The 26601-nt window shown below is 40.1% G+C and overlaps 1 protein-coding gene across 2 annotated transcripts in view; it reads right to left on the bottom strand.

The window, feature by feature from the left end:
* Nucleotides 1-26601, bottom strand: part of MACF1 (microtubule actin crosslinking factor 1) — a gene marked incomplete at its 5' end in the record, with an annotated part of 343134 nt that overhangs the window by 95322 nt on the left and 221211 nt on the right. Inside the window, 11 exons of one of the 2 annotated variants that reach the window (XM_079698745.1) lie at nt 993-1149; nt 2437-2603; nt 13627-13944; nt 14325-14533; nt 15347-15470; nt 15725-15901; nt 16680-17198; nt 19436-19639; nt 20721-20954; nt 21884-22033; nt 24256-24489. In XM_079698745.1, the coding sequence (XP_079554871.1) occupies nt 993-1149; nt 2437-2603; nt 13627-13944; nt 14325-14533; nt 15347-15470; nt 15725-15901; nt 16680-17198; nt 19436-19639; nt 20721-20954; nt 21884-22033; nt 24256-24489 (2493 nt within the window). The remainder of the gene's footprint in view (nt 1-992; nt 1150-2436; nt 2604-13626; nt 13945-14324; nt 14534-15346; nt 15471-15724; nt 15902-16679; nt 17199-19435; nt 19640-20720; nt 20955-21883; nt 22034-24255; nt 24490-26601) is intronic. The other variant, XM_079698746.1, reaches the window with a different exon arrangement.

Genomic DNA, 26601 nt, shown 5'->3' with positions numbered 1-26601 from the left:
CTTGATTCCAAAGAGCCAACAGTTCCCAAACTATGCACTGACTCACAGGATATTTTAAATTTTTGAGGGAAAAACAGTGACATCTGTTGGACACCATGTGAACAACTACTGCTAAGCTGTTTGGACCTGACCACTTAGTAAGTGAGGTTTTTCAGTTTTTTGGGTGTTTTTTTGTTTGTTTGTTTTTTGCCTTGAGATGCTATGAAAAATGTCTTGAAACACAAACGGAACCATGAACCAAGAGATCAGGGAACCTCTGTCCTAGGGAACTCCCCACAGCAAATGCTCCTGGCACTCTCTCTGTGAAAGCTCTTCTCTTTCATCTATTCAAGATAAATCCTGTTTTACTAAGAAAATAAGGACAAATGCATGAGAGTTAGTTGGAGACCGGTTTCAACAAAAATAAGAAACATGTTAGAGGTGCACACAGAGCTGGATGACTATGAACCAAATACAGGAGAGAAGGCATTCTGCAACAGATGGGAGAAAGGCTGATGCTACCCATGCAGGTACATTCCAACCATCTGATCTGTAACTTTTCCTTGATTAGTTGTAGTAACTTTTCCTTTACTAGTTGAGGAGAAATTCTCTCCTCAATTTTCTGATCACATATCTGGTCACTTGCTCACATATAATTGTCTAATTCTCAAACATACAACGAGAGTGTGATCTTCTCAAGACTGGACTCTGACAACTGTCTTTTTTATGATCTACCACAGCATGACAGGCATCCCCAAGACAGCTGAAACTTTATAGATATCATTCCCAGATTACTTTTTTGGTTTTGGTTTTTAAATAGGAGATGTTTTGGTGCTCAGTGCTTGGGTAGGGGTAGGTTGGACTCACGTGGAGAAAATGGAGGAACTGCTATTCTGATACACATGGATAACTTGGATTTCTCACACCATTTGCCCACCACAGGTGGAAATGAGTCCACACAAGATTCCAAACTGCTGTCCAGCCTGATTCCTGGAGAGACTTTGTTCACCTACCTTCAGGTGTTCAATCTGTTTTTCCAGCTCTTTAGTGCTTATGAAAGTCTCTGTAGGTGGAATACTCCCTTCAGTTTCCTTCAGCCATTTCTGGAAAGTCCTAACCAGCTTCCGGAATTCATCTAATTGCTCCTGGCAAGATGATGCATCTTCCTCTCTGTCAACAGAGACAATTTGTTACTTGCCAGACTAAGCTTGTAAAGAAGTCAACGTGAACTAAAACTATATTCATTCTAGGACTCTAGGCATCAGTTTCCTAACAGGGCCTTTCCTTCTCATAATCTTTTCCATGGCAGCTTTGGCTAAACAACCACATATAATGTAGGAGAGCATCAAACTAAGGAATCTGTTGCCCTTGTTTGGACATTTCTGGGGTAAGGAGTCTTCAATCTTACTCTAGGTTAAAGTGAAAATGAGAAAAACTAACAGGAGGCTGCTATTTAGGTACTATGATACAATGGAAAGAATGCAGGCTTTGGATCTCAAGGCCAGCTCTGCTACTTTTTAGGTATTTGACTCTTTCAAGGCCCAATTCAAATGCTAATTCCTTTAACAAGGAAGATGCCGAAATTGAAGCTCAGAGAAGTTAGGCTAAGCACACCAATGAGTAAAATAAATCAAGGAGAAAGGAGAATTCAGTTTTGAAATTAAGTTTTGGAAATGGTCACATCTATTAGACTTCAAGACAGAGATCCTGGCTCTTCATATAGCTAAACAGCCCTCAGCTGAGGGCAAGGAAAACAAAGTCTTCTTGGCCTTTGTCCTGTCCCTCCTTTCACCTGCACTAAATAACCGCTGCTTACAGTGGTGATTTCAGCAACTGCTTTCCTCTAGTCACTAAAGCCGTCATCTGCTAAATCGAGATATTTATGGCTAAACCAAGAGAAGTCTTATCAAGCTTTTAAACCCACATGAGGCTTTCTAATGGAGGAATTATGGCTTTTCAACTGTGAGCTAATAACCTGAAGTCATCCACCTTTGTTGTATATTCCCATGTTTGCCTTAAAAGACGAATCCAGAAACTCCTCCGTAACAGCAACTTAAATGTGGTCAAAACAAGCAGTGTGAGTTCCAATATAATCCTTAATTATGTCTGGGAAGGCTCTTCCAATTTTTCTCATTATTTCAAATCCTGCCACAATCCAACTTGCTGCCCCGAATTTGTTCTGTTTGGTCCAGGTGACCTGGGGCTTTTGATTGTACTGAGGGGGAACTGAGTCCCATTACTGAGAAGGAACTCACTATTTACTAACAGAAAGACCACTAAGCATTAAGTAGACTGAAGAGCTTTGTCTGAAAGAGGCACTTTCCAATCTCCTATGGCTCAGTAGCAGAATTTTGATGCCATCTTTTCTGGTGAAGAAGGAAGGAGGAGAAAGTCATTTCATTCAACAGCAAGAAAAAATTAGCTCCATGACACTGATCCATACATATGAAAACTCACCTTTCTTTAACTGTCTTCCGTAGCTCTGTGAAGTCCTTTTTGAGGTTCTGTACCCTGTCCTGGTGCTGGGACAGGTCCAGGGCAAAGCCACAGGAGCTCAGGTCAGTGACCAGGTACTCAAGAATATCCAGGTTCTCCTGTTGGTCTTCCATTTCCAAATTGAGCTCCTGTCAAGGAAACAAGGAAATGTATTCAATCCTCTGGTCCTTGTAAATAACGACTCTAAAGAATGAAAGATATCTAGATTAAAGCTGGGGCATGTTCTCCCTTACTTGTAGAAAAAGAGGGAGCAAGAAAAGAGGCATGTTCACTGGGTCAACTGCTAGATCAAAACATTAAATATGTAGGATTTCTCCAATCCACCTGAGAGTGGCTGGAAATTACAAAGGAGTCTTGTCTCCTTTAAACAAATCTTTAAAGATTCCAGAGGCAGCATGACAGAATAAAAAGAATGGAAGTTTCTGGAGTACAACAGACCTGAAAGTCAATCATGGCTTTGCCATTTACTAGCTTGTGATCTTAAGCTATTGAACTTCTCTAAGCTTCTGCAGTGTGTCTCTTCTTTAAAACAGGTAAACACACTCTTCACTATTATTTAACACTGTATTGACAATATTAGCCAATGCAATTAGGTAGGAGAAAACAATTTGTGGCATAAGAATTTGAAGAGGTAAAACTATATTTGCAGATTACATGAAAGTATATTTGTAAAACTTCAGAGAATCAACAATACAACCAAATTGAACAGTGAAGTAATCCAATAAGCAGAATATAAAATCAACATATAAAGATCAAGAATAATATAATAGCAACACAAAAGGTACAATTTTAGGAATGGTACAAAACCTTTATAAATAGAACTTTAAAAGACTTCTGAAAGACATGAAAGCAGACCTGGAAAAAAACAAAAGATGTCCATAAAGCTATGTGTGTATGTGTATGTATGCATCTATGTGTGCATATATGCATAATGTGAACCAAACAAAAATACCAACTTTTGGGCTTCCCTGGTGGCGCAGTGGTTGAGAGTCCGCCTGCCGATGCAGGGGACACGGGTTCATGCCCCGGTCTGGGAAGATCCCACATGCCGCGGAGCGGCTGGGCCCGTGAGCCATGGCCGTTGGGCCTGCGTGTCCGGAGCCTGTGCTCCGCAACGGGAGAGGCCACGGCAGTGAGAGGCCCGCGTACCGCAAAAAAAAAAAAAAAAAAAAAAAAACCAACTTTTTTCTCTAGGACTGATAAAATTGATTCTAATGTTCATATGGAAAAATAAATGTACAATTAGAGCTATGAGAAATCCTGAAAAAGAAAAAAAAAAGAAAAAGAAAAAAGAAATAAGGGAGATTAGCCTTACCAGATAGTAAAACATACCAGAAAGCCTCTAGAATTAAAAATAGTATGCTATTGTTAATGAATAGAAAGACCAGGGAAATAGAATAGAAAATCAAGAAATAAACTTCAATACATAAGACATTTTATATGTGATAAAGACAGATTCTCAAATCACTGGGGTAAAGACAGACTTTTCAAATAAATGATATTGGGAATAACTATACAGAACTTTGAAAAAAGATGAACTTGTATTCATACCTTATACTATACCTCAAAAACTTAAATTGTTAAAGTATTCAAATGTAAAAGAAAAAAAAGAAAAGAAAAAAAGAAACCATGTGGCTAAATTCCATCATAACCTGGGTGTGGCAAAAGGCTTTCAAACTATGACTAAAAATACAACTTCAATGAAAGAGTGATATCTCTGGTTTCAAGCTATACTACAAAGTTACAGTAATCAAAACAGTACTATACTGGCACAAAAACAGACATATACATCAATGGAACAGAACAGAAAGCCCAGAATATAAATCTAAATGGATAAAGAAGATGTCTCTCTCTCTCTCTCTCTCTCTCACACACACACACACACACACACACACACACACACACACACAAACACTGGAATATTAGCCATAAAAAAGCATGAAAACTTGCCATTTGTGACAACATGGATAGATCTAGAGTATATCATGCTAAGTGAAATAAGTCAGAGAAAGACAAATACTGTTGATCTCATACTTGAAATCTCAAAAACAAAACAAGTGAACGAACAAACAAACAAAAATAGACTCATAAATACAGAGAACAAACAGGTGGTTGTTAGAGGGAAGAAGGTTAGGAGAATGGGTGAAATAGGTGAAGGGAATTAAGAGGCACAAACTTCCAGTTATAAAATAAATTTAAGTCATGGGGATGTAATATACAGCATAAGGAACATGGTCAATAACACTGTAATAACTCTGAATGGAGACAGATGGTTACTAGCCTTATCAAGGTAATCATTTCATAATGTATTTAAATGTTGAGTCCCTATGTTGTACACCTGAAACTAACATAATATTGTATGTCAACTATATTTCAGTTTAGAAAAAAGTGATAAAATCTATTGTGTAAAAATTTTTTTAAAAATTTTTATATGGCCAAAACCACCATAAGCAAAGTCAAAAGACAAAGGACGAACTGTGAGAAAATATTTCCAACATGTTATAAAGGACTAATTTCCCTAATACAGAACTCTTGTAAGTTGAAAGAAAAAAAAAAGATCAAACTCTTGACAGAAGATAGCAAAATACATGAACCAATGATTTACAAATAAATGTCTCTTAAATGTATAAAAATATATTCAACTTAGAGAAGAAATAAAAAATTTAAACCACATTGAGATATGTTTTATTAATCAGATTAGCAAAAGCTCAAATGCTTGACAATACATTCTATTGGTGAGGCTGCAGGGGAAATACATAGCACTGTCATACGCTTCTGCTAGGGATGCAAAATGGGGAAATCTTCATGGAGGGAACTTGGCTACATCTAACAAAACCACACAACCGTTTAACCTCTGATGCAACAATTCTACTCTAGGAATTACTCTGAAGATACACTTCCAATAATACAGGGAAAAAACACAAAATTATTCACTACAGTGTCATTTTTAATAGAAAAATTTTGGAAACAACCAGAACAAGAGTCTGGTGGAATAAACTACGGTTCATCCTCAAAATGAATGTATAGTTAAAAAACAACAAAAAAAGAGGAGGATTATCTATGAATTAAGTGATTTCTAAGACATATTAAGTAAAAAAGGAAAGTGCAAAAGATCATGTATTGTACCCACTTTTGTGTAACGAAGAATTGGAAATGGTGTGTTTATTTTGGAAAAAAGAAATAGAAATAATAAATGTGAAATCCATTACCTGTGGGGGTGAATGGGATAGAAGACACACGGAAGATAGTGAGAGTATATCCTTATTCACTTTCCTACACCCTGAATATAACTTTTTGAAAAGTTTTGACTTTTGAGCTACCTTTTTTTTTAATTTGAATTTTATTTTATTTTTTTATACAGCAGGTTCTTATTAGTTATCCATTTTATACATATTAGTGTATATATGTCAATCCCAATCTCCCAATTCATCACACCAACAGCACCCCCTGCCACTTTCACCCCTGGTGTCCATATGTTTGTTCTCTACATCTGTGCCTCAATTTTTGCCCTGCAAACCGGTTCATCTGTACCATTTTTCTAGGTTCCACATATATGTGTTAATATATGATATTTGTTTTTCTGTTTCTGACTTAATTCACTCTGTACAACAGTCTCTAGATCCACCCACATCTCTACAAATGACCCAATTTTGATTCTTTTTATGGCTGAGTAATATTCCATTGTATATATGTACCACATCTTCTTTATCCATTCGTCTGTCGATCGGCATTTAGGTTGCTTCCATGTCCTGGCTACTGTAAATAGTGCTGCAATAAACACTGGGGTGCATGTGTCTTTTTGAATTATGGTTTTCTCTGGGTATATGCCCAGTAGTGGGATTGCTGGATCATGTGGTAATTCTATTTTTAGTTTTTTAAGGAACCTCCACACCGTTCTCTATAGTGGCTGTATCAATTTACATTCCCACCAACAGTGCAAGAGGGTTCCCCTTTCTCCACACCCTCTCCAGCATTTGTTGTTTGTAGATTTTCTGATGATGCCCATTCTATCTGGTGTGAGGTGATACCTCATTGTAGTTTTGATTTGCATTTCTCTAATAATTAGTGATGTTGAGCAGCTTTTCATGTGCTTCTTGGCCATCTTTATGCCTTCTTTGGAGAAATTTAGGTCTTCTGCCCATTTTTGGATTGGGTTGTTTGTTTCCTTAATATTGAGCTGCATGAGCTGTTTATGTATTTTGGAGATTAATCCTTTGTCCGTTGATTCGTTTGCAAATGTTTTCTCCCATTCTGAGGGTTGTCTTTTCGCCTTGTTTATGGTTTTCTTTGCTGTGCAAAAGCTTTGAAGTTTCATTAGGTCCCATGTGTTTATTTTTGTTTTTATTTCCATTTCTCTAGGAGGTGGATCAAAAAGGATCTTGCTGTGCTTTATGTCACAGAGTGTTCTTCCTATGTTTTCCTCTAAGAGTTTTATAGTGTCCGGTCTTACATTAAGTCTCTAATCCATTTTGAGTTTATTTTTGTGTATGGTGCTAGGGAGTGTTCTAATTTCATTCTTTTACATGTAGCTGTCCAGTTTTCCCAGCACCACTTATTGAAGAGATTGTCTTTTCTCCACTGTATATCCTTGCCTCCTTTGTCATAGGTTAGTTGGCCATAGGTGCGTGGGTTTATCTCTAGGCTTTCTATCCTGTTCCACTGATCTATATTTGTTTTTGTGCCAGTACCATATTGTCTTGATTACTGTAGCTTTGTAGTACAGTCTGAAGTCAGGGAGTCTGATTCCTCCAGCTCCATTTTTTACCCTCAAGACTGTTTCGGCTATTTGGGGTCTTTTGTGTCTCCATACAAATTGTAAGATTTTTTGGTCTAGTTCTGTAAAAAATGCCATTGGTAATTTGATAGAGATTGCATTGAAGACTGCTTTGGGTAGTATAGTCATTTTTACAATATTGATTCTTCCAATGCAAGAACATGATATGTCTCTCCATCTGTTGGTATCATCTTTAATTTCTTTCATCAGTGTCTTAGTTTTCTGCATACAGGTCTTTTGTCTCCCTAGGTAGGTTTATTCCTAGGTATTTTATTCTTTTTGTTGCAATGGTAAGTGGGAGTGTTTCCTTAATTTCTCTTTCAGATTTTTCATCATTAGCATATAGGAATGCAAGAGATTTCTGTGCATTAATTTTGTATCCTGCTACTTTACCAAATTCATTGATTAGCTCTAGTAGTTTTCTGGTAGCATCTTTAGGATTCTCTATGTATAGTATCATGTCATCTGCAAACAGTGACAGTTTTACTTCTTCTTTTCCAATTTGTATTCCTTTTATTTCTTTTTCTTCTCTGACTGCTGTGGCTAGGACTTCCAAAACTATGTTGAATAATAGTGGTGAGAGTGGACATCCTTGTCTTTTTCCTGATCTTAGAGGAAATGCTTTCTGTTTTTCACCATTGAGAATGATGTTTGCTGTGGGTTTGTCATATATGGCCTTTATTATGTTGAGGTAGGTTCCCTCTATGTCCACTTTCTGGATAGTTTTTATCATAAATGGGTGTTGAATATTGTTAAACGCTTTTTCTGCATCTATTGAGATGATCATATGGTTTTTCTTCTTCAATTTGTTATTATGGTGAATCGCATTGATTGATTTGCATATATTGAAGAATCCTTGCATCCCTGGGATAAATCCCACCTAATCATGGTGTATTATCCTTTTAATGTGCTGTTGGACTCTGTTTGCTAGTATTTTTTTGAGGATTTTTGCATTTATATTCATCAGTGATATTGGTCTGTAATTTTCTTTTCTTTGTAGTATCTTTGTCTGGTTTTGGTATCAGGGTGATGGTGGCCTCATAGATTGAGTTTGAGTGTGTTCCTTCCTCTGTAACTTTTCGGAAGAGTTTGAGGAGGATTGGTGTTAGCTCTTCTCTAAATGTTTGATAAAATTCACCTGTGAAGCCTCTGGTCCTGGACTTTTGTTTGTTGGAAGATTTTTAATCACAGTTTCAATTTCATTACTTGTGATTGGTCCGTTCATATTTTCTATTTCTTCCTGGTTCAGTCTTGGAAGGTTATACCTTCCTAAGAACTTGTCCATTTCTTTCAGGGTGTCCATTATACTGGCATAGAGTTGCTTGTAGTAGTCTCTTAGGATGCTTTGTATTTCTGTGGTGTCTGTTGTAGCATCTTCTTTTTCATTTCTAATTTTATTGATTTGAGTCCTCTCCCTCTTTTTCTTGATGAGTCTGGCTAATGGTTTATCAATTTTGTTTATCTTCTCAAAGAACCAGGGGCCTCCCTGGTGGCGCAGTGGTTGAGAGTCCGCCTGCCGATGCGGGGGATACGGGTTCGTGCCCCGGTCTGGGAGGATCCCATATGCCGCGGAGCGGCTGGGCCCGTGAGCCATGGCTGCTGAGCCTGCGCGTCCGGAGCCTGTGCTCCGCAACGGGAGAGGCCGCAGCAGTGGGAGGCCCGCGTACCACAAAAAAAAAAAAAAAAAAAAAAAAAAAAAAAAAAAAAAAAAAAAAAAAAAAAAGAACCAGATTTTAGTTTTATTGATCTTTGCAATTGTTTTCTTTGTTTCTGTTTCATTTATTTCTGCTCTGATCTTTATGATTTCTTTTCTTCTACTAACTTTGGATTTTGTTTGTTCTTCTTTCTCTAGTTCCTTTAGGTGTAAAGTTAGATTGCTTATTTGAGATATTTGTTGTTTCTTGAGGTAGGCTTGTATTGCTATAAACTTCCCTCTTAGAACTGCTTTTGCTGCATCCCATAGGTTTTGGATCATCGTGTTTTCATTGTCATTTGTCTCTAGGTATTTTTTTATTTCCTCTTTGATTTCTTCCGTGATCTCTTGGTTCTTTAGTAACGTAATGTTTAGACTCCATGTGTTTATGTTTTTTACATTTTTTCCCCCTGTAATTGATTTCTAGTCTCATAGTGTTGTGGTCAGAAAAGATGCTTGATATGATTTCAGTTTTCTTAAGTTTACTGAGGCTTCACTTGTGACCCAAGATGTGATCTATCCTGCTGAACGTTCCGTGCGCACTTGAGAAGAAAGTGTAATCTGCTGTTTTTGGATGGAATGTCCTATAAATATCAATTAAATCTATCTGGTCTATTGTGTCATTTAAAGCTTGTGTTTCCTTATTAATTTTCTGTTTGAATGATTTGTCCATTGGTGTAAGTGAGCTGTTAAGGTCCCCCACTATTATTTTGTTACTGTCGATTTCCTCTTTTATAGCTGTTAGCAGTTGCCTTATGTATTGAGGTGCTCCTATGTTGGGAGCATATATATTCATAATTGTTATATCTTCTTCTTTGATTGATCCCTTGATCATTATGCAGTGTCCTTCCTTGTCTCTTGTAACATTCTTTATTTTAAAGTCTATTTTACCTGCTTGAGTATTGCTACTCCAGCTTTCTTTTGATTTCCATTTGCATGGTATATCTTTTTCCATCCCCTCACTTTCAGTCTGTATGTGTCCCTAGGTCTGAAGTGGGTCTCTTGTAGACAGCATATATATGGGTCTTGTTTTTGTATCCATTCAACGAGCCTGTGTCTTTTGGTTGGAGCATTTAATCCATTCACGTTTAAGGTAATTATCGATATGTATGTTCCTAGTACCACTTTCTTAATTGTTATGGGTTTGTTTTTGTAGGTCCTTTTCTTCTCTTGTGTTTCCCACTTAGAGAAGTTCCTTTAGCATTTGTTGTAGAGCTGGTTTGGTGGTGCTGAATTCTCTTAGCTTTTGCTTGTCTGTAAAGCTTTTGATTTCTCCATCAAATCTGAAAGAGATCCTTGCCGGGTAAAGTAATCTTGGTTGTAGGTTCTTCCCTTTCATCACTTTAAATATGTCATGCCACTCCCTTCTGGCTTGTAGAGTTTCTGCTGAGAAATCAGCTGTTAACCTTATGGGTGTTCCCTTGCATGTTATTTGCCATTTTTCCCTTGCTGCTTTCAGTAAGTTTTCTTTGTCTTTAATTTTTGCCAATTTGGTTACTATGTGTCTCGGTGTGTTTCTCCTTGGGTTTATCCTGTATGGGACTCTCTGCGCTTCCTGGACATGGGTGGCTATTTCCCTTCCTATGTTAGGGAAGTTTTCGACTATAATCTCTTCAAATATTTTCTTGGGTCCTTTCTCTCTCTCTTCTCCTTCTGGGAACCCTATAATGCGAATGTTGTTGTGTTTAATGTTGTCCCAGAGGTCTCTTAGGCTGTCTTCATTTCTTTTCATTCTTTTTTCTTTATTCTGTTCCACAGCAGTGAATTCCACCATTCTGTCTTCCAGGTCACTTATCCATTCTTCTGCCTCAGTTATTCTGCTATTGATTCCTTCTAGTGTATTTTTCATTTCAGTTACTGTATTGTTCATCTCTGTTTGTTTGTTCTTTAATTCTTCTAGGTCTTTGTTAAACATTTCTTGCATCTTCTCGATCTTTGCCTTCATTCTGTTTCCGAGGCCCTGGATCATCTTCACTATCATTATTCTGAATTCTTTTTCTGGAAGGTTGCCTATCTCCACTTCATTTAGTTGTTTTCCTGGGGTTTTATCTTGTTCCTTTATCTGGTACATAGCCTTCTGCCTTTTCATCTTGTCTATCTTTCTGTGAATGTGGTTTTTGTTCCACAGGCTGCAGGATTGTAGTTCTTGCTTCTGCTGTCTGCCCTCTGGTGGATGAGGCTATCTAAGAGGCTTGTGCAAGTTTCCTGATGGGAGGGACTGGTGGTGGGTAGAGCTGGGTGTTGCTCTGGTGGGAAGAGCTCAGTAAAACTTTAATCCACTTGTCTGCTGATGGGTGGGGCTGGGTTCCCTCCCTGTTGGTTGTTTGGCCTGAGGTGACCCAACACTGGAGCCTACCCAGGCTCTTTGGTGGGGCTGATGGCAGACTCTGGGAGGGCTCACACCAAAGAGTACTTCCCAGAACTTCTGCTGCTGGTGTACTTGTCCTCACGGTGAGACACAGCCACCCTCCGCCTCTGCAGGAGACCCTCCAACACTAGCAGGTAGGTCTGGTTCAGTCTCCTATGGGGTCACTGCTCCTTCCCCTGGGTCCCGATGCGCACACTACTTTGTGTGTGCCCTCCAAGAGTGGAGTCTCTGTTTCCCCCAGTCCTGTCTAATTCCTGTAATCAAATCCCACTAGCCGTCAAGGTCTGATACTCCAGGAATTCCTCCCCCCTGTTGCCAGACCCCCAGGTTGGGAAGCCTGACGTGGGGCTCAGAACCTTCACTCCAGTGGGTGGACTTCTGTGGTATAAGTGTTCTCCAGTTTGTGAGTCACCCACCCAGCAGTTATGGCACTTGCTTTTATTGTGATTGTGCCCCTCCTACCGTCTCATTGTGGCTTCTCCTTTGCCTTTGGATGTGGGGTGTCTTTTTTGGTGAGTTCCACTGTCTTCCTGTCGATGACTGTTCAGCAGTTAGTTGTGATTCCGGTGCTCTCACAAGAGGGAGTGAGAGCATGTCCTTCTACTCTGCCATCTTAAACCAATCTCCAACCTCCGATACTTTTTAACTCCCAAAATAGTTTCTTCAAGATAGATATTATTATTCCGTGAGAATTTAGCCAACTGTTGATCCTTTAGAAAGCAGTCTTGGAAAATCTGAGCTTTCTTAATGTTTCCAATATTTAAAAATAAAACTTTACAAAGAAAAATAAAATCCTGGAGTTGAATACAAATAGAAACAAACAAAGCTAATTATATAAGAAATTACAGGGAAAAAAAATTCAGGTAACTTTGAACATAGGATACAGTAGGTCAGAGTCTCAAGACAAAAAGAAATCTAAAGAAATCTTGAATTTTACTTAGTAGGTTTGTTATTGGTAGAAATAATAGTGTAATTCCAAAGTGATCTTATTTTATTGTAGGATATAGCAAATAATATATTAAGTTGTTGGAAACAAGGGTTCTCCCTGTAGGCAGAGGAAGATACAAATAGGGAATGGAGGAAGAATCCTATGGTGTTGAGTTGGAGCTGGATTATCAGTATGAATACATGATATAAAAAACTTTCAAGATTTCCTAATCCTGTCCACTTAAAGGACCTAGAAGCAATGACACCCTAATGGCTCGTCTAGTTATCTGGATTTTGATATCTAATTACAATTCCCCAGTAAAAATAGGGCTCCTTGGAGAAACAGGTGATTTCAGGTATGGGACAGGAAAACTACAAGGTGACCGTGACACATCTTATTGTGCCAGAAAGTAAGAGAGTACTCATATACTGGTAGGGACATGTCAAAAAGATACCAGGAGACAGCTTAAAGGGGCACCCATTGACCAAATTTGAAAACGTTTGAGCATAAAAAAGAACAATGATGATAATTAAAATGGAAGCCCATAGTGATACTCTTTTATACATTTATAAAGAGAGAAAAAAACAGCAATTGGTGGATCCAGGTGAAAAGTATGCTGATGTTTATTATGCTGTTCCTTTTACTTTTCCGTAAGTTTAAAAATTTTCAAAACAAAAAGCAAAAAGTTAGGAGAGCAAACCAAACAAAACAATGAGATCGCAGTATAATATGGAAAATGTTAGATAGTTGGATAAACCCAAGGCAGAGATGTGAGAATACAGCAATGTTGAGGTACTACAGGTGGGAATGTGGGCAGGTGCAGCCATTCTGGAGCTCAAGTTAGCTACTACTTGGTCAAATTAAGTACAGGCAGGTATATGACCCAGCAATTCTGCTCCTGGATATATACCTGTATCTACGGGAGGTAATAACTCTTCACCAAAGATTTTCAGCTCTGCACCTACTAGATATAGGGTAGGATTACATTTCTCCACCCCTTTGAAAGTCAGCTATGGTCATGTGAAACTTGCTTTGACTAACAAAATGTAAATGGATATGATATGTCCTCTTCCCCTTGCAGTAGTAATCATGAAAACATATGTCAGGATGAAGTTCCCATCAACTTGAAAGACTGAGTGACCTTGATGAGCTAAGTACTCCTGCTGATCTGGGTTGAACATGTAATATGAGTGAAAAATAAATCTAGTCTGTGTTTTAAAAAATTGAACAAACAATATCTAGCTTACAGGATGGCTGTGAGAATTCTTTAAGACAATGCAGGTAAAGTTTCCAGTACATTGACTGACATATTATGTGTTCAGTAAATATATTTTTTTCCTTGCCTTTCTTTCCCCTTTATTCTGCCCATCTGGCAGATATATCCTCACCTGGATCTGTTGGAAGAAATGTGCAATATCTTGATCTGGCTGATTCCCAGAGGCCAGCAACCGACTTTTGTTTTCCATGAATCGCTGCAGCTTATCAGAGAGATGCTCAAACATCTCTGCCTGGGGCAGAAGCTTCTTTAGGGAGCTCTCCTTTTCTTGCTGCTGTAGCCGGAGCTGTTCGAAGCGCTGGCTCACCTCGGCCAGTTTGCCCTGCAGCACTGCGGCCGAGTTGCTGTCCGATGTCTCCGTGAATCGGGTCACCATCTCACGCGTGGCCTCCAAGCTGCTCTTCTGCCGAGCAATGTCCTGCTTCAATTTCTGTCATCAAGAACACGTCTGTCAGCTCCTGGCTCACTTATTCCAGGATATCTCAGCCACAAACTAATAAGCTTCTAGTAACTACATGCTCACCTCCTCAAGGAGGGTTGGAGGATTGCAACTGAAACTTCAGAATACCATCAATACCCTTAGTTCTCCACCCCATGCGACCAGTGACTTTGACATCACCACTTTTCCTCAAGCTTACCAATGGTTTGGAAATTGGGTAGACAAACCTTTACATGGATTAGTCAACATTTCTAAGTCTTATTAGAAGATTCATGGAAATGAATTCTTTTCCTGATACTTTTTCAAAATGATGTCATTATGGAACATGGCAAATATACCCTCTATGCTAACTCTTGGGGCACAGGTCTCACCATGTTAGTGGCCAGGGCTTCTTGGATGACTCCTGATGACAGCGGTGCCACCTTCTCCTCTTCCAGGTTATTTTCAACTTCACTGATGGACTGCAACAAGCTGTCCAGGCTTTCCTGGACACTCTGAGACTGGGCAATGGCTTTCTGCAGCAGAGCAGAGCGCTCTGCCAAGCTACTGGAGAGGCTTTGGAAATGGCTGAGTATGGAATCTGGAAATTAAAGGCCATGAGAAGAGAGAGTGAGGACAATTTTTGTGTTGCACTTTAAAAAGAAAATGTATTTAAATTGTACATGTTAGTTATAATAACAACAGAAATCAAGACAAACAGAAAGAATAATAAACCTAAATACATCACTATTTGAACCAAATTCAAGAAGCATTATATATTTAGCACCTACTAAGTGCCAGAAATTGTGCTTGATGCTGAGGACTAAAGATAATTATGATAAAGTCCCTACCTTCTACAAACCTTAAAACTCTAAAAGAGAGCACTGGTAGTGGAAGGCACATCAACTAATCATAATAATAAAATCATAAGTGCTGTATTGGTACTAGGAGTACTGTACTAGAGAAACCCGAAGGAAGAATGATTATTTCTTATCTTTTACTTCTTCTTGGGGGTCGGGACGGGGGTGGTGTCAGGACTTTACAAAGGAAGTAACTTCCCGGTTACATCTTGACGCATGAGCAAGATTTCATCATGCATGGTAAGGACTCAATAAATATTAGCAGCTAAGCAATAGGAAAAACTTCAGGGGTAAAGTAATGAGGAAATGACTTGGGAAAGGAAAGAAGTCGGGTGTGGCTGGAAGGCGAGTGCCTGGGGAAAAGAGGTTGAAGTCAGACCATGAAGGCCTCATATGGTGTAAGAATAAAGTTCATTAGAAGGTGAGCTATTCGTGTTTATATCCACAGCCCCTAGCTAGCACCACAGATACTTGTACAACACAATGTGATATGTTACAGAACAGAGGCACATACTAGGAATTAGGGGAACACTCTGGCTATTGCTGCTTCATACCTGTAGTTTCTTGAACATGCTTGTGGTCTGGGGCTGGCTCCCCTTCAATTTGCATGAGGTCATGAGCTACTTTTTGGAGCTTTTCTACAGGTACTTGATGTTCAGCCAATTCCTCCTGCAACTGCTGCTTGTCCATGAAAAAAGACAAAAGAAAACCATCACAGTGCATACTCAAAGCTGGTTCTAGGGATCGAGAGCTACTGAGCAGCTTTAGAGAATAAATTCTGTTTATCCATAGCCACAGACATCAGAATAAAGTATTTAGGAATCATATGTTGTCCAAGGCATCCCAACCACTGCCTTTAACCTATGCAAGCATTTGCTTCACTTTGAAGCTACTCTAAGCCATGCAGTACAACAGCTTGTGTATTGGCTCACCTTTGTGGTCACAAGCTGCTGTTGCAGGACCCCAGGGTCAGAGGCAACAGTTTCTGAGAGAAGCTTCTCCACATTGGCCTCACAAGCTTTCATCCAGGCCTGCAGGCTTTCGGCACTGCTCTGGAACCGCTGATACTGGCCTAGCAGCAAGTTCAGGTGAGCGCCCAGTCGTGTACACTGTGCCATAAGAAAAAAAAAAAAAAAAGAAGGGAAAGCAGACTTAAGTGGGTCAGGCCAAAGGCAGCAGCTTCCCAGGCACAGTCCAAAGAGGTTTGGCTATGTTACAGGGAACTGACTGTAACTACGGTTAAGGTTACTGTGTGCCCCCACAGACAGATGGTAGCAACAATTTTCTGTAAGTGGGGTCCTGACTGTTTGATCCATACTATCCACCCCCACTTTATTATATACTTGGGAAGATTTAGTTGTATGACAAGCCACCAAAGAAATATACATCAGGTTGCAGGCAAAGGTGGGGACTGAAAGGTACAAAATGTGTTCCTTTTTGGGGGTGAAAGATGTTGGCAAAAAGCACAAGAGAGGTAAGAAAAACTGACTGGATTCTATATCTTGGGAGCTAAAGGGAGTTCTTTGATAGGGAGGAAGATAAGGATTTACCCTAGATGTTCTGTCCAGGAATAAAGACTGTGTATTTGGTTTAAGTCTCCCTGTGCTCTGTCTCTTGGGAGGCCATGGCTGCTGGTCAGGACACAGGGAGGTGAGCACTTCCACCTTCACCACTGCAGTGAGACATACCCCTGGATATTGCTCAGATCAGGCATGAGCCCCTGGGCCTCTATATAAACACTCATAACTCATTCTACCCATGGTCAATCTACAAATCAGCTTGTTCACTGTGTCTGAGGTTCTTATTGTAAGCCCCAGACACCACCCACAGTTGTGTGAGGGCTGCCATGACTGTTTCACCAGGGGCTGCCAGGAACCTCTCCTCTACCTTTGAATGGAGAGCACTGTATCTTTCTGTTGCATCCTTCAGCTTGTCCTTCACTAAGGTTCCAGTTGCTGATGGTTCTTTGCCTTCCTCAAGGCTGTTTTCTGTGTCCAAGACTTTCTGTCCTGAGATAGTCACAAATCTCAAGTCTCCTTTGTGGGAAATTACGTCCTCCGAGAAGCTCCCCTGTCGCTTCAGTAGGGCAGGAAGGGCCTCGGGGCTGCTGTCTCGCTTGTGCATGTTCTCCAGCTCTTTCTCAGACCGTTCCAGCCAGTTTTCAAACTCTCGATGATCCTGCAGAAACTTTTGCAGCTCATCCCGTAGTGTCTGCACCCGCTTCAGTTCTGCCTCTGACTGGGCCAGGGAAGTCACATACTGCTCCTTTAGTTCTCCGAGCTTTTCTTGCAGCATCTGCTGCTCCTTGGGTGTGAGATTGTGGCCATGCTGGTCGAGGAAGGCCTGTGCAGACTGGGTGGCCAGGATGAAATTTTGCTGCTGAGACAGCAATTCTTGGTGACGAGCCTAGCAAAAATCCCCCCAAACAAAGGACAATCAGTGGGGACACCACAATAACTTGTTTATGTCTACAGCTAGAAGTAGGGAGAGATCTCAATAGGTCACTTTTCCAGCTCCTCAGAAATCATCAACATCTCTCACGCTCTATGCATTATGCCATCTGCTAATCCCAGATGAACTGACTCATCTAGGATCTGACAGTTTTCATGTATTATCTCATAATACTCATGCCACCATCTGTAGTGTAGGCCGACCATATAATTCCCATATCAAGGATGAGATAAGTGAATACCAAAAAGGTGTTGTATGTCTTGACTAAGGTCATGCAGATAGTTAAGGGACAAATTGTGACTTGAACCCAACTCTCTTCACTAAACTACCCCAGATCTAAGAGAAGGAACAAATGGCCAACTAAAACTACCCACACTGATGGAAGGAGACAGTAAGCTGCATAAGTCATACATATGACAGCATAAAAACTGCAAATGCTAAGCTGTGAAATGTGTCATTCACATATCCTTGAAGACTGTCCCTACTAGAAAAAATGTTGGAAAATTAATTCTTTAAATAAACAATTTGTATATTAGTGAGAATAAACTGTATTTCTGGATAGTATAGGTAATCTGTACGTTTTATTTGTATGTGTTATGTCTATGTACAGACATGTAGGCCTTTTTTCTGTTTCAGTGGAATGTAAGTTCTTTTAGGACAGTTGTGGTTGCTTGGTTTTGTTCCTAAAATGTTCTTCCTGAGTCTAACAGAAGTCACCGGGAGCTCAGTAAGTGTTCTTAACTATCTATACTGTTTATGCAACTCCCTAGAGAAGGACAATAGCAACCTGATAGCTTCAGCTTCCGACGTCATCTCAGGAAAGCTGGGGTGACAAATATATCCTGCTCAAAGAGACAGTAAGGGACAGTACTACAGCTTGTCTGTATACTGCCCGGATGTCCCCACTCTCATCCACCCACAGGTAAGACAGTGTCCTTCCTAGATGGAGCTGCCAGCAAGCAGTATCAGGAAGCCCCTGTGACAGCAGGACCATTTCTGCTCTGTGCCAAGACTGTCATGGCTTTAGGGTACACACTACAATGGATCTTCCAAGCACAGAAGTAGCATGCAAGAGGCAGAAATCCTATGAATACAAAATAAGGCAATGGCCCACACAGGCTGTTCAACAGAAGCATTTCAGCTAAACCAGTTTTGTATGCTATAAAGGTATCACTAACATATGTGATCCGTGTGTTTTCTAAGTTCCCTAAATAGTCTTTCAATCATGTAATACAATATACCTGCATATGTCAGTTAATGTCTTAGAGATGGTGGATCTGGCTGGTTCACTGGTTTATCTCCAATACCTGTCATGCATCAGGCCCTCAATATTTGCTGAATGAATAGATGAGTAGAGATGAGTAAGAAATAGTTTCCTAAGGGCAGCAGGGAACTATTAAAAGGGTTAAGCAGGGACACAGCATCTTAAAAAGATCACTTAATAGCGTGGGAATGGATTGGAGGGTAAAAGCCAAGAGTCAAGGAGACCAGTAGAAGTTACTATAACACAAGTGAGAGCTGATAGTAGTCTGAACTGCAATAATATCTCGATGGAGATAAAAACGTGTGGATGATTTTAAAAGAGCTATAAGAAGCGTGGGATTTGATGACTGATTCAATATGGGAGAGTGAGGGAAGGAAAGGAATCTAGGGTGATGTTTAGTCCAGGCAAGTGAGTGGGAATATAGGAAGGAGAACATGTTCAGTGGGGGAGGGGTATTTTAGAAAACAGGAGGTCTATTTCTCAGGTTGAGGTGCTTGTGGTTCCAAGTTGCAAATAAGCAGATGGACTTATACACTGGTTTGAAGCTCAGGGCAGGCATCTGGGCTGGAGACAAATATATACATGGAAACCACTAGTACAAATGGGAAGTGAAGTGTCGTGTGTGGATGAGATTACCCAAGGAAAATATATTCTGAAAGACGAGAAGAGGCCTAGGCTACAACCTGGAAGCATATCAGTATTTCAAAAGCTGGCCAGAGGAAAGGGAGGAGGATTATCAGGGCAGATAGTGCTATGGAAACAAGGGAGAAACTGTTTCAAGGGGAGTGGTCAAGACTGTCAAGGCTGCTGAGAAATCAAAGAAGATGTGAACTGAGAAGTGCTCACTGGATTTAGGGCAGGAGGTTATGGTGACTTGCCCAGGAGCAGAGATTCACCCAGCATTGTAAGAACAAGCTAACATGCTCACCTTCAACTTCTCACATTGCTTGTCCAGCGTCTCTGGGGCTTGGTTCACCCCCATGTGACCATCAGTGGTATCCAAGGCTCCTTTCTCCAGGTTATCTCCTGAGAGCTGCTCCACCTGTCCACCCAATGATCCCACTGAAGTCAGCCAATCCAAGAGAGCATCGATCTTACTCCTGTTCTCTTCCAGTTCCTTTGCTGCTTTACTCTGAAAGCCACAGGGGGAGTCTAGTGAGAAGGCCTTAGATACTCAGCTATGAACCAAAGGTTAAGTACAGGGGAAGACATTTAGGCTTAAAAAAAAAAAAGCAGCAGCAGCAGCTCTAAGGCTGGGTATAAACAGTCTTTGCACCCACAGAGAAAAACAAGCGTCTTCTAAATCTGTTGAAAAATAATTATTTAAAACAATCCCTAAATTTGATCTATATCTCACTGCTTTTAATAAAGGAGCAGGAGGGCGGCAAATCCCAGGATTTGAAAGGGCTTTTTTAAGAGATGATTTAGTCCTGGCACCGCCAAGCTTTATGGAATCCTTTCTAGGTACGCAGAAGTTATACACTGCCTTGGTAGGATAAAAAATAGCACGGTCACACTCAATTACCTTTCTGTTCTTCCTTAAGGAAAATGCAGACTACTCCCAGCATTTTCTCTGCCAAGTAGAGCACTGAATTCTGAAACTTGTCTCTCAAATTCTATTTTCTGACTCTTCAAGTACTTCAACAAAACAGGTTATGCCAAGTGATAGATTCATGTATTTCAGAATTCATCTTCAGGTAACTTACTTCTCTTTCCACATTCTCTACCTCCCTCATTAGTGTACAAGTTCACAGCCAGAAAAAGAACTTTGATTCAATAAGCCAGTGCTGAGTGGGGTGCAGAAGACCATGAGACTTTACCTTCTTTTAGGTTTACCCCAGTGCCATGACTTCCCACTGAAACTACAGTGGCAGCTTGAGGCCCATTAATACTGCCCAGGTATTTTCATTACCACCCCTGGATCACCAGTCCAGATTCATGTTAGAAATATGCCATTTGCTTTTTCCCCAAGGATGATGATGATGGTGGTGATGATTTGGAATATGAACTTACTACCAACTATTCCTGACTTAAAGTCCTTCAGGATGTTTCTTATAAAAATAAATATTGACTCACAGATCTGCTCCTGAATTAACCCTTTTTTTGTGATTCTATGCTCTCTGTAAAGCAGTTTCCCTTCATTACCTTTTATTTGTGTAGGTACCAAAATTTTCTTTTTTGAAAAACACCAAGCATCATAGCAGTCTGGTTACCTTTTCAGTCTTCTGCTGTAAGGCTGAGGTCACCACTTCCTCCAGCTCCTTCTGGGCCAGCTTCGTCCTTTCCTGGAGAGCCTCATACTGCTCCTTAGCTTGATGAAGTTTTTCCCGGAGAGCTGTCAACTCATGGGGGCTCAGCTTAGTTTGGTTCTCTTCCAGGAACCCTTCAGTGTCTTTGACAACACTGGCAAATGAGGTGGCATGATTCTGAATGTCATCCTGTAAATCCTTAACACATGGAAACAGGATGGCAGAGGCTTCAACTTTAGAACTTCTAAGACCTCTCAACAGCATGAAGATGAATGACTAGGATGACATTATCTGCAATTGACGTTATGTCCCTGAGTATAATTTGCTTAAGGTTTATGCCTAAACCAATGGAGATAATAAAATTTTAAATGCTTTTTAATTAAGAAACTTTTTTAATATTTAATTTTCTAAGAAAAATTTAAATTTAAATTTCTAAGAAGATATTTAGTGAAGACAAAAAAGGAGACTGCCCATAAACATGATTTTTATTCTGCAATGAGTTATCCTCAAAGAGATCATTCTTCTATAAAGAAGAGTTGATAATCGGATTCTAGCAGAGTTGAGGCCTGGTTGGTCCTTTATAACTCTCTTGGTTTTCACTCCTTAATCCTAATGTAGCCTATAAGGCCCAGAGTGATCCGGGTTCTACCCTCCAGACTCATCACTCACTAATCTTCCTTTTTTTCTTTGCAGTCCAATTGAACTAGCTTTCTTTCAGCTCTTGAATACATTGTGTTCGACCCCATTCCCACCTCCAGACTGATGTACAGGCCTCTGCCTGGCAATTTTCTTCTTCCTCCCACACCTTCATGCATCAACCCCTATGTACCCTCTGTTCCTCAGTTTAAGTGACACTTCTTTAAGGTAATCTTGATATCCAAGTCAAGATTGGGTCTCTCTGTTATATGTTCTCATGTAACTTTTCCTTTATAGATACAATACTGAATAAATTATATGTTCATTTTTGTGATTATTTGTGTAATGTCTGTCTCTTCCACTACACTGTAAGCTTCATGAGAGCAGGGACGTTTACCATTATGTTATTGGCACTAAGCACTGTGCCTGGCACATAGCAGGCCTTTATAAATACTTGAAGGAATGAAAAAAATGAGTTAACTCTTACTGACCTTCAAGTCACTTTGGTTCTTCTGCAAAGCAGAGAGATCCTGCTGGGTGGCTCTACCCTGATGGCCAGCCAATGCTCTTTCTGCCTGTCCCACCCAGTTGCAAAGATCCTCCAGTTTCTGGTGACAGGTATTTTGTTGTTTCTGCAGGGTCTAATTAAAATGCAAAGGGGCCAAGAGACAATTAATGATTCTCATTTTATAAATACAAGATAACTCCCTGAAATGTAAAACAGGAAGGTTATATCTCAAGGATGGAAAAGTTGGTGGGAGACTAGAGGAGGAAAAGGCACAGAAATCATATTCAGAAAGCTCCCCTCAATTGGATTGTCTGTTAATCTGGGGCTATGGTTGGGATTATAATCAGGGGTGATTTAGGGTGAGAACACTCCCAGGTTTTGGTCTGGAAGCTCCTTTGCCAGACTGCTGTTATTATCCTTGGAAATGGAGAACAGAGAGCCCAGATGCTTAAAATCCACAGATGATATTGGAGGTAATAATAAATTAGAGGTTCTGATCAATTCTATTGGAACTGGATGATACACTACATGTTAAGTCATAATATGGAAAATTAGAAGGACTAGACAAGGAGTAAAAATCAAGAAACTGGTTAATTTATAAGCTAATTGAGTTTCTTAGTAATTGAGCTGATTTTATATAAATCAAATGTCTCACAAATGCAGACACCCATTAAATGGAATGATTACATGCCAGGCATGAAGGGCTTGGCTATTTTGAGAAGAAGGGAACTGCCCCAGAATAGCAACCCAAGAGAAAAGCCAGCCCAGGGGGGAGGAGGGAGTACGCTTCTGTGCCTGATCCTTTCTCCAGACCTCTCAGTCGCACGACACTGAAGCACCTGATTGAGCAATTGAGCATGATGTGTTCTCCTGACCATCCTTCTAGAACCGTTTTCCACCAGTTTCTACCTTCTGATGGTGTTTTAGTCACCTGCACTTACAAACAGGTGCCCAAATTGGCCCTCTCTCCCCCTCTTTAGGACAAATAGAAGGGCTCTGGAAGAGAACTCCTAAGAGTTCTTCAGCTGTAAAACAGGATCTTCATGGGTTAGGATGGGTGCAGACTGAATCTGAAAAAAGCAAAGCAAACAAGTTAACACACAGACATACACATGCATTCAGGGCAAATATAGAGAGAAGCAGAGCATTTCTGACAATAACAAGGTTAATAAACATTGTGGAATTAATTACACGCTTAGAGAGAATGTTCACATGCAACTGTATCACCTTCTGCAGCTCAGGAGCCTATCCTGGATGTGGGCTGTGTCTTAAGGTGGCCCAGACCAACGCTATTTCGTTAATTTTCCATAAGCTACACCAGGCTATATAAATTCCCAAGTGAGGACACTGCAAATTTCCAGATATGGAAGGTAACCTAACATATTTCATTAATATTTTACTTCAAATTCAATACAGTTGAAACAACTAAGCAGTAATAAGGGACATATAGACTTGACTTTAGCCTTTAATATCCTTTAAGCCTGACTCAAAAGCTCAATTCTACTTTGCATAATATTTAATAAAAGAGACCCTGAGACAGTTTTGCTGGCAACAAGGACAATTCTAGTATCATCTTGCTGAATTCCAACTTATTATTCAAACAGCAGAAATGGCATAAGCATCATTCTTGGTATTATGAGGTTATGATGTTACCATTAATGCAATTATGTTGAGTCTTGCAAGAGGAGGCTTGGGATAGAAGGTGGTGAGATGATTAGTTGTTTCCCCCCACCCCCCAAAATATATCAAGAGTGCTTCTACACACAGTTTTCCAATAACTGAATAAGCACTGGGCACAACAGTGTAAAGAACGGTGCTAGAAAATAATAATTTCAAATGTGCTAAAAAATTAATATGATTCTGATAAAAATCTTTTTGTCAGCTGTTTGAAGGTGGTCAAGGAATCTTACTGTCAATCATTTGAAAAGCCCCAGAATAAAACTGATTTCAGGACCGTTCTTCTCAAGAGCTCAGAGTGCCTAAATGCTCCTAACAGTCCTCAAAAAATGCTGAGGGAGAGAGTAGGCGAAATAAGGGCTAGAGACAAAATTTTCATTTGAAAGTCAGAGACAGTGAGACACAGTGACAGTAGAGTCTCACTAAAAAGAAAACACTTGCACATGCATACACATGTAAACACACATATTCTCTCTCACATACACACATAAAACCAAAAACACGGCAAGAAAAACAGCCAGAAGAGCTGCCTCCTGGACCAGAACCAAACTGGCCTAAACCAATCAAAACTGGTAAACGCAGGCTCCTGGAATCATGACAAACGGAGTCTGGCCAGAAAACCCAAAGATAGAGGACATCCCAGAGACCAACTGAGCCCAGCTTCTGGTTCAGCCTGACCTTAAGCCGGGCTGCCTGCTCCATCTGTTGAAGACGGCCCTGCAAGGCATCCACCTGGGCTGCGGTCTGTTCCACATGGTCCTGGAAGGACCTCTGCAGTTCATTCAGAAGCCTTAGCATCTGTCGGTTCCGCTGAGGAGGCAAGTCCTGGGCGTGCTCGGAGATAAAGAACTGGATATCAAAGGCAAGTGCATCCAGCTGAGATTTCCTCTCAGCCATGGGCTGTTTCAAATCCTAAGGTAAGTGGGGAAAGGAAGAAAAAGAAAAAAGAAGAGAAACTTCTTATTCTCTATAGAAGCAGAAGCTGTTGGTTCTAATCAAAGAATCAACATGATCAAACAGAGGTTAATTTCTTGCATTTTTATAATTGACACTGATAATTTCTAGGGCCAAACCAAAGTCTCTCTCACTTCTGGCCTCTCCAAACCCCTCGCATATTACAGTTAGGTTTCCTTTACTAGCCCTTGATTTCTAAATGCACTAAGCTTTCAATTATTTATAATAACAGAATTACAATACAGCTAATCCCAGGTGTCTGTGAAAAAATGTATTTTTTTAAGTTTTGGAAAGTATAACATGAATTTTTGGTCTGAGATATATCTGTATTTTCTTAGATTCAAATACCTATTTGCATCTGTCTAGCCGTGAGTACCTGGTAGGCCAGAAGTGAGAAAATATTCAATTTATTTTTGGTTCACTGAAATTTGACTTTTAGAGTAAATAATGTTGCTTACACATTTTAAAACTGTAAAGGATTACAGTCAGACTTTCTTATATAATAGTTATATTGCTTCTTTAAAGCGGTAGAAAACTGCCTGAACACTAGAATTTATGTTTTCAGACAATTAAAAAGCATGCAATTTTCCCACAAACATTTAGTGATCATCAACTATGTTATACTGGATGCAATAAAAAACTATACGTCTGTCACTCTGAAATTGAGCGTAGTCAGCAATCTTGAAAAGCAGGCTGGGAGGAGGGCTTCTTGGATGTTTATCACAAGACTATACTTCCTTCATGTGTGAACACATGGATTTGGGAAACTGTCACTAGGAAAATGAGGCTTCGGCTGTGGCTCTCTTTCTATAACAGAATTTGTGTAAGTTATAACTAGGCAAGGATCCCAATGCATGAGATGCTCTGTTTTCATATCTCATACTGTATCTTAGAAAATTTTCTCCCCCTTGCTTCTTTTAGTACTCTGCCCGTGAACAGATAAAGTCTGCTACTCACTCCTCCAATGGTATATTTGGATAAAAGGCTATGAAAGAAGAAGGCAGGCCAACTCTTGCAAGATAAAGAGGGACAAGGTTGCATACAAGGAAGCCTGACCACAGACAATATTTAGGTCTGTATCTCCTAAGACTGGGGAAAATGAAGAGGATGGAATAGGAGGGAACATCTCTAGTTCTGCTCTGACTTTAGAAAGAGTTTTAGGAGAGGAATATCTATAGCAGAGCGTGGATAAACCAATGTGAGTATTATCTGATATTATCTTAAGTATAACCAAAAGAAACAACAATGTTGGAGGTGGGGATGGGGGGGAGAATCCTCGGCTCATATGTATCTCAGAATCTTTAACTTTCTCTCACTGACTTATAAAAAGAACCAAGTAACTTGGAGTTTAACAAAAAGAAAACCACCTCTCGAGATCAGAGGTCGGCAATCTGCAGCCCCCGAGCCAAATCTGCCTGCCACCTGTTTTTGTAAATAAAGTTTTTTTTTTTAAATAAGTTCATATTTTCCAACTTCACTTTTTTTTTAAATTTATTTTTGGCTGTGTGGGGTCTTCGTTTCTGTGTGAGGGCTTTCTCTAGTTGCGGCGAGCGGGGGCCACTCTTCATTGCGGTACGCGGGCCTCTCACTATGGCGGCCTCTCTTGTTGCAGAGCACAGACTCCAGACGCACAGGCTCAGTAGTTGTGGCTCATGGGCCCAGTTGCTCTGCGGCATGTGGGATCTTCCCAGACCAGGGCTCGAACCCATGTCCCCTGCACTGGCAGGCAGATTCTCAACCAGTGCACTACCAGGGAAGCCCGTAAATAAAGTTTTATTGTAACATGTCCACAACCATTTGTTTATGTACTGTCTATGGCTGCTTTCATGTTTCAACAGTAGAGCTGAATGGTTGCCACAGAAACAGGTCACCTGCAAGGCCTAAAATATTTACTATCTAACCCTTTATAGAAAAAGTTTGCAAACCCATGCTCTAGATCACTGATCAAAGCTGGTGTGTGAGAGGAAAACATAGGCAGAACACTCTATGACATAAATCACAGCAAGATCCTTTTTGACCCAGCTTCCTAGAGAAATGGAAATAAAAACAAAAATAAACAAATGGGACCTA

Source organism: Hyperoodon ampullatus, assembly GCF_949752795.1.
Source record: "Hyperoodon ampullatus genome assembly, chromosome: 2".
NCBI classification, from domain to species: domain Eukaryota; kingdom Metazoa; phylum Chordata; class Mammalia; order Artiodactyla; family Ziphiidae; genus Hyperoodon; species Hyperoodon ampullatus.
The sequence above is the reverse complement of the archived record's forward strand: the minus strand, read 5'-3'. Positions and strand labels throughout refer to the sequence as shown.